This window comes from Camelina sativa, chromosome 8 (assembly GCF_000633955.1).
Source record: "Camelina sativa cultivar DH55 chromosome 8, Cs, whole genome shotgun sequence".
NCBI classification, from domain to species: domain Eukaryota; kingdom Viridiplantae; phylum Streptophyta; class Magnoliopsida; order Brassicales; family Brassicaceae; genus Camelina; species Camelina sativa.
This window is the reverse complement of record NC_025692.1, coordinates 19,127,427-19,135,500: the sequence shown is the minus strand read 5'-3', so window position 1 is coordinate 19,135,500 and position 8,074 is coordinate 19,127,427. Positions and strand designations below refer to the sequence as shown.

At 35.7% G+C, this 8,074-nt stretch overlaps 1 protein-coding gene across 4 annotated transcripts; it reads right to left on the bottom strand.

Moving 5' to 3' along the window:
* On the bottom strand, positions 669–4,386 carry LOC104707522 (primary amine oxidase-like). 4 transcript variants are annotated; one of them, XM_019228544.1, is made up of 5 exons: positions 2,896–4,386; positions 2,730–2,780; positions 2,253–2,544; positions 1,221–1,491; positions 669–1,123 (listed from the first exon to the last, which is right to left on the bottom strand). In XM_019228544.1, exons 1-5 carry the CDS (start codon positions 4,228–4,230, stop codon positions 910–912), a joined length of 2,163 nt encoding a protein of 720 aa, XP_019084089.1. In that variant the 5' UTR covers positions 4,231–4,386; the 3' UTR covers positions 669–909. The 4 variants fall into 4 exon arrangements, with proteins under 4 accessions (XP_019084089.1, XP_010422197.1, XP_019084088.1 ...); XM_010423895.2 differs by lacking the exons at positions 2,253–2,544; positions 2,730–2,780 and adding exons at positions 1,906–2,019; positions 2,135–2,206 and having other exon boundaries at positions 1,221–1,783; positions 2,968–4,385; XM_019228543.1 differs by having other exon boundaries at positions 2,667–2,780; positions 2,896–4,379.

Below are 8,074 nucleotides of genomic sequence, written 5' to 3'. Positions count from 1 at the left end.
ATGGTGATAGTATGACGATGATGATAGTACGATGATATTGATGATATTAAGTTGATAATGTAGAAATTGATGGGTTAGTGGGTTAACTCATAAACCCATTATAATCAAACTCATTTGACTCATTAACTCATTTAATCATCAACTCATTTAACCCATCAAGTCATTAGGGTTAAAAATTTCAACTCATTAGGGTTCTTGATTTGAGTTGAATTGAGTTGAATCATTAATCTTGACTCATTTTGACACCCATAACTATTTCACTGTAAGATCCTAGAACTTTTTTCGGAAGCTCAAAACGCACTTGCAAGAGAATTTTTTTTTTTTTTTCTTGAACATACAAACAATCTAAAAACTTACAAAATTATTTCTAAAACTTAAAAATTCCAGAAAACTTTCAAAAGTCTTTGAAAGTTTAGAGAACTTCAAAAAAAATCTTCAAAGATTTTACGGAAAAAACTTGATCACCAACGAGTCACCAAAATGTGATATTTTTGTCCAAAAATATTTGTCTAAAACTTCAAATGCTAATTTATCAATGGGTAACTAAAGCATAGTACTATTTTTATAAATTAAGAAATCAAAAGTCAGTACTGTTCCATATCTAGGACTAGGAGGTTAGAAAGTGGCAACGTAGGGACTATGCATGTGTCCGTAGTCGATACTATTGGTAATGAAGCAAATAAAGATTTAGGCTTTGTAACAGCCAATCTGGAAGATTCTAACATACATAATCCAATTGTATGGACTCTCGCTTATAAACATACATGTACAACAGCATTTACATCTATATATCCGATTACTAAAATTGAGCCCATAAAAACATTGTGTGGACATAATGTACATAACGAGTACCGTGATTTATGGAAGATTCTAAGCTGGTTATTATCTTTATTTTGCACTTTACTCTTCTCAAGCAGAAACAGACTGAACTCCACAAACCGGGAGGTCATGTTCGAAGTTTGGAGCGGCCCCTAGGATTGGATTGCGCTCAAAAAAATTTGTGGGCTTCAAGTCAAAACTTGAAGAAACCGTGGGCATTATCGGAAAATCTTCTTGACATGGAATGTGATGGAAGCCAAGTGTGTACCACACAACTATGTCCTTGTTCTCTATGTCTCTATCCCTACATGACACCAATAATGCATTAAATTAAACAATCGGATTTTAACTATATAATAACTATTTTAATAATTAATAATTATTATTTCGAAATTAGTTACCTGTCTGACCAAACTTCAAGAGTATCATCACCGTGGCTTTGGTAAGTGAACAAGCCACCAGCCCATTGTTCGGACTTGTTGTAGGGAGTGACCCAAATTTGGTTATTGGTAAAAGCTCCTCTCTTCTGCGGGGGGTCATCATGGTCAAGCAAACTAGCAGCTGTGGCTCTAGGCACAACTTTGTAACCCGTCGGGTTACCAACCCGAGTTGTCTTACCAGAGTTGATAACGTGGAATTCTGATGGATCATACAAGCTAAGCTTGATCTGACCATCCTTTTCGGTTTTCGCAATGTTCCTAACTGCTTTGAGGTAACTCTTCCTCGGTGACTCACCTGGCTCAGTCTCTTGCCTCTTGAGGTTCACTTTAACAAATGAGTTGTCGGGGCCATCGACGTCAAGATCAAGGTAAAAAGTGACGTAGTGGTCATGAATTACTCCGATTACATTTTCAGACAGAAGCGTGCCGTGAAGCTCTTCTTCATTACCTTCTTTATCTTTCTCCACTTGGTTCTTGTTTTGATATGGTGTCCCTTTCACCATTAAAATTCCACTAAGCCCAACCTGTCATTATCAACTACATTAGCTATAGTGGTTCGTGACAAAGAGAATGAAAATATTCATTATTCCATGAAATCATATGGAATCTTTTACATTTTGGAAAAGGATATAATTAATTATAGTACCTTAGCTTTGATAAGCCCATCAGTTTGGAACTCATAATCAATGATGTAATCGTAGTTACCTACCGAAGCTGCCATTCGTACCACAAGCGTCACTTTTGGTCTCACTTCCCTTATCTACTAAATAAAAATTGTAATTAACATTATCACTCTTTTTATAAACGTCACCTTTTAAACCTTAAACTTTTTTCTATGTAAATAAAACACATAGGCAAAAATAAAAAACACTGACCGGTAAGCCTGTGATGGGGCTTTCGGAGTGACGCCACCCAATATCTCCGGCGTAACTCTCGAAAATACAAACCATGTTTTCTCTCACAAACGGTGTTCCANGCTAAGCTTGATCTGACCATCCTTTTCGGTTTTCGCAATGTTCCTAACTGCTTTGAGGTAACTCTTCCTCGGTGACTCACCTGGCTCAGTCTCTTGCCTCTTGAGGTTCACTTTAACAAATGAGTTGTCGGGGCCATCGACGTCAAGATCAAGGTAAAAAGTGACGTAGTGGTCATGAATTACTCCGATTACATTTTCAGACAGAAGCGTGCCGTGAAGCTCTTCTTCATTACCTTCTTTATCTTTCTCCACTTGGTTCTTGTTTTGATATGGTGTCCCTTTCACCATTAAAATTCCACTAAGCCCAACCTGTCATTATCAACTACATTAGCTATAGTGGTTCGTGACAAAGAGAATGAAAATATTCATTATTCCATGAAATCATATGGAATCTTTTACATTTTGGAAAAGGATATAATTAATTATAGTACCTTAGCTTTGATAAGCCCATCAGTTTGGAACTCATAATCAATGATGTAATCGTAGTTACCTACCGAAGCAGCCATTCGTACCACAAGCGTCACTTTTGGTCTCACTTCCCTTATCTACTAAATAAAAATTGTAATTAACATTATCACTCTTTTTATAAACGTCACCTTTTAAACCTTAAACTTTTTTCTATGTAAATAAAACACATAGGCAAAAATAAAAAACACTGACCGGTAAGCCTGTGATGGGGCTTTCGGAGTGACGCCACCCAATATCTCCGGCGTAACTCTCGAAAATACAAACCATGTTTTCTCTCACAAACGGCGTTCCATCAGCTGCTGCGAAAACTCCGTCCATATACGCTGCGTTTCGTGGACAATCATTAAGCGGTACGAGTGGCATGGCTTGTAACCCGAACCCATACTCCCCTGCGTCCATGTAAGTCTTAAAGTACCACGCGTCTGATGGATCCATGTACGGAACAAAAAGCTCGGACACGAACCCTTTGTACATCACGTCACGTGTCTCTTGAGTATCCGGATCATGTACCCTGACCCGTGATAGAACCACACCTGCTCTCGGGTCTGGTTTTAAATGAAATTCCCAGTTTGCCCATTTCACCAAATGGTTGTCCTCTATGACGAAGCTTGGACCACGTGGTTGCTCGATTGATATCGGGTTTAGACGTCGGGTTTTGTCGGTAGTCACGAGCTTTTCGAAGCGGTAATCAGTATTGGTTGAACCGGGTATGGGTACTGCCCGACCCGTATCGGATATCTCGATCACCTTCTTTGTATCTAAATCGATAAGAATAGTCAAACCTTCGATAGGTCGCATGTAGAAGTTGGCCGTACCTTGAGTCAAGAAACACTGGTTTTTAATTACCCTTGCGTTATCTTCTTTACCACCAAACCAGCCACATGAGATTGGGTAGCAAATCACGTCCGTTAGATTAACTCCACGAGAAAGAATCGTACGGTTGAAATCCGCGTTTGAGAATGGTAGAACCGTCATATCGTTCATCTCTTCTATCGTCATCATCGGGTAACCAGAAACATTAACCGGGATATTCTCTGACTCTACCTTACCCGTAGAGATATCAACAGTGAGCACGTGCGTGTCGGTGCCAACACGTGCGATGACGGAAGCTTTCCTCGGAGGGAGTGGGTTCCCTTTTTCCCAAAGACGGACAAGATTCTTGTCAGGCTCTTCAAGAACGACGGTGTGGAACGCGTGAGGTGTACCGGAGGTGAATAGCGCGTGTGAGGTGAGTATTGATCGTACTTTGTTTATCTCCACCACCGTGAGTGGGTCTAGAGGATGGTTTGGTGTGTCGGACGCATGGTCATGGTTTTTAGTCTTTTTTTTAGGATCGTGTTTAGGAATTGGTCGTGGTTGTTGTTTGTTGAAAAGGAAGTTTCTAGAAGCGCAAAGAGGTGAAGAGGAAGAGTCGGAGCAGTCAAGAAGCTTCGTCGGTCCGTGAGAGAAGTTAGTGGATGTGAAGGAGATGATGAAACCGGCCGTGACTATGAGAAAAATTAACCGGAAAAATGTTTTTTGTTCCATGTCAGGTTTTTTTGTTTGTTTTGTTGCTTTGGTCAGTGGAGGTCATAGGAGTTATCGTATTATATAGAAATAAAGAAACTAGTGAGCTTAACTCATGGCGTCACTCACCTCACAGCACAAAGATATATACAAATCATTACCGAAATAAAATATCTACACTTGCTTTATGAAAAAGGAAAAAGTTATGTACACAAATCATATGGAATCTTATCTTTGACAATTGAAAAATGGAGAAGTAAACATTTGTCCACTCCTAGAAACCTACAATGCAATATTATGTCTTGTGCCTACGCATTAGAACTCTAACATACGCCTTTGGCGGCCATATATATACTGTGTCTATACGATATACGACCGTTTTAAGTTTACGTTTCATAAATACGGTTTGGATTAATACGGCTGAATATATGGTGAGTTTATGGGCGTATATACGGCTACTGTATAAATAGCAGTATGAATTTTTGTCTTTTTTTTTTTTTTTTTTTTTTTTTTTTTNTTTTTTTTTTTTTTTTTTTTTTTTTTTTTTGAACTAAAAGATGCTGTTTAGATTTTTTTTTTAAAACAAAATGTAAAATTTATTCGAAAAAAACGTTTTTCATCATAGTGGTACAAAATTTTAGAATTTTTGGTAGAGTAAACACAGTTACAATCTACTAATAACGAGCTTGTGCGACTTAACGAGTTGCCAGCCACTTAACCATGTAGTTGGAGAAGTTGTCGTTGTCGGGAAGAGAGAGTAACCGGTTGCGGACTAGCCGATCAAGGTGTTTAAGAAGCAGAGCCGGTGGCACTGGTGTCTCACCGTGTCTACGATTATTGCGCTCTTTCCATATGGAATGGATTGAGGCTTGGAAAGCGTACCGGAGCAAAAACAGAGTTTCCTTCCCCAAGGTAGTGTCTGTGAGCAGAGCTAAGTTTGTTGTCCAATCCATCAAGAAGTTGTGGGGTAGAAGCTTCGAAGTGAGGCTTGTCCAAACGTCAGTCGAGTAAGGACAAAAAAAAGAGATGGTTTCTCGTTTCTTGCGGCGCACGACATAGGGAACAAGAGGTATCTACTCCTACGTTCCAGTGCTGCATCCGGTCTCCAGTTGATAAACGATTGAGTGTGACTAACCAAACCATGAAAGAAAATTTTGGCGTGGCGTGAGAAAACCAGACACCAGCTGTTTGGGTTTATTAAATAAAAACGAAATTAGTTGTGTAGCTTAAAGAATAAACTAATAAAGAGGGAACATAATTAGATTATATTTTCATCGTTTTGTTCTAAATCTTAAGGTTGTATGCTGTTATGTGATATTTTGTCTTTTCTGTGGTTTTATTACTATATATCTATCATATTTCATTAATTTAATTGTGGGTACGGTGGAATCTTATTTTCTCCAACTTATCATATTCTCATGCCTAATTGATTTAGATGTCCATGTGCGATGCATCTCAAATGCAACTTATGTCAAATCATGCTGAACGAACTTCGAAACCAAACAAGTGAGTAGTTTGTTTGGTTTTGGCTTTGGCTTTTTTCGTTTGACAATTCTTTTCCGTACAGTATTTAGATTTAGATTTTAGTTTTGCTTTTAATCTTTTCATATATGTATACTATATTTATGAAAACGCATATTTGTGATTAACTCTATATGCTTAAGTACGTGAATGATTGATTTTAACTTTGTATGAGTATAAAGTAAATAACGCAAGAGCTTTGTTAACGGGGTTCGGTTTTTCCTACATTCCCGAGACCTAGTCCAGAACAAATTCACTAGAACAAGATAGCAATTACAACTGCATATGATACAAGCACTGCTATGCCTATCATTCTTTTCTATTTGAATAAACCATCAAAAGATCTTTCTATCTTATTGATGGGGCGACACCACACATCTTGTGTGCATCTCTCAAAACTACCTTGAAGCGCGCAATTCTTCATGAAGCACCTTCTTGGTATTTATATCCATTGCCCAACCCCTAGGGTTGACTACTTTCCTATTATACAACAAATAGGAATTGGGAGATTAACAATTGCATAACCCCTAGGATTGACAATTTTCCTATTATACAACAAACATGAATTTCCTATTATACAACAAATATGAAAGTTTCTCTCCATGATTCCATCTTGAATCTTTCATTCAAGATGTTCATCCAGCTCAGCAGCCGCCACTTGGCTTGTCCAAGTCGGCCTTAAGCTTATGTACTCAAACTCTTTAATTCAGCTTCTTGTACTACTTCCTGTATTAACGTCGGACTAGTACAAGAACTGCTTCAGACGTTTGATACATCCTCTGATATTTCTAACCGCAGAGTTCTTGATTCAACACCTTATCTTCTTCGCTTTGTGTTAATCAATGTGTCAGCACAATTACCAAGTGCTACTTTGCTCTACCAGCATATGTATCAAGTAATACTTCATTCCTTGTGTTAGTTCTGTCAACTCTCTTTGTTTGAACTACTGTTGCACTACCACTGTGACATCTGTGATGTATCTCTGTATCCATGTTTCATCCATTACAGCCACTTAGCAGAGATTTCACCACATGTTCTAAACCTTATAAAACTTCATTCAACACAACATCTTCAATTTATAGATATATTTTTAATCAAATATGTTTATAGAGTCTTATTATATAAACCTTAGTTCCCAAAGTTAGTAACTCACCAGATCGTGACACGTGTAAGTTTTAACGATCATACATCAAAGTTAAAAATTCACCAGATCGTGACACTTGTCAATTTTAATGATTAAATATTAAACTAGATAGTAACACGTATTAGTTTTAACGATTAGAGATCAAAGTTACAAATTCACCGGATCGTGACACGTATCAATTTTAACGATTAAATATCAAAGTTAATAACTTATTAGATTGTGACATGTGTTAATTTTAACGATCATAAATCACAGTTTTCAAGCTTGGTAAAACGAAGAATAAGATAATTGTAATCTTATTATATTAAAAAAAAATTTTAATCCTAAAAATAAAATAATTGTAAATACACCCCTCTATATCTTGTTATATAAAGTATGGTTTCAAAAGTTACTAATTCATAAGATCGCGACATGTGTCAAAATCTTATTATGTTATAGATTATTAAAATAATAATTAAAAATTATATTAAATTATACAATTTTGTAATTTTAAAGAAAAAGGAATCGTCTACGTTATATTAAATTCTTTGGCCTAATCTTAAAAAAAAAAAGAATTTATCCTAAAAATTTTACAATAATTAAACGTATACAAAACAATCATATATTAATTGAATTTCTTGACCTAATCTTAAAAGAAAAAGAATTTAAATATAAAGATATGTATTCTCTCAAATCTTTGTCATATATATAGAGAGGAATACGGATCGTGACACATATCAATTTTAACGATTAAATATCAAAGTTAGTAACTCATCAGATCGTGACATGTGTTAATTTTAACGATCATAAATCACAGTTTTCAAGCTTGGTAAAACGAAAAATAAGATAATTGTAATCTTATTATATTTAAAATTTTTTGTTAATCCTAAAAATAAAATAATTGCAAATACACCCCTCTATATCTTAATATAAAGTATTGTTTCAAAAGTTACTAATTCATAAGATCGCGACATGTGTCAAAATCTTATTATGTTGTAGATTATTAAAATAATAATTAAAATTTATATTAAATTATACAATTTTGTAATTTTAAAGAAAAAGGAATCTTCTACGTTATATTGAATTCCTTGGCCTAATCTTTAAAAAAAAAGAATTTATCCTAAAAATTTTACAATAATTAAACTTATACAAAAAAATCATACGTTAATTGAATTTCTTGGCCTCATCTTAAAAGAAAAAGAATTTAGATATAAAGATATG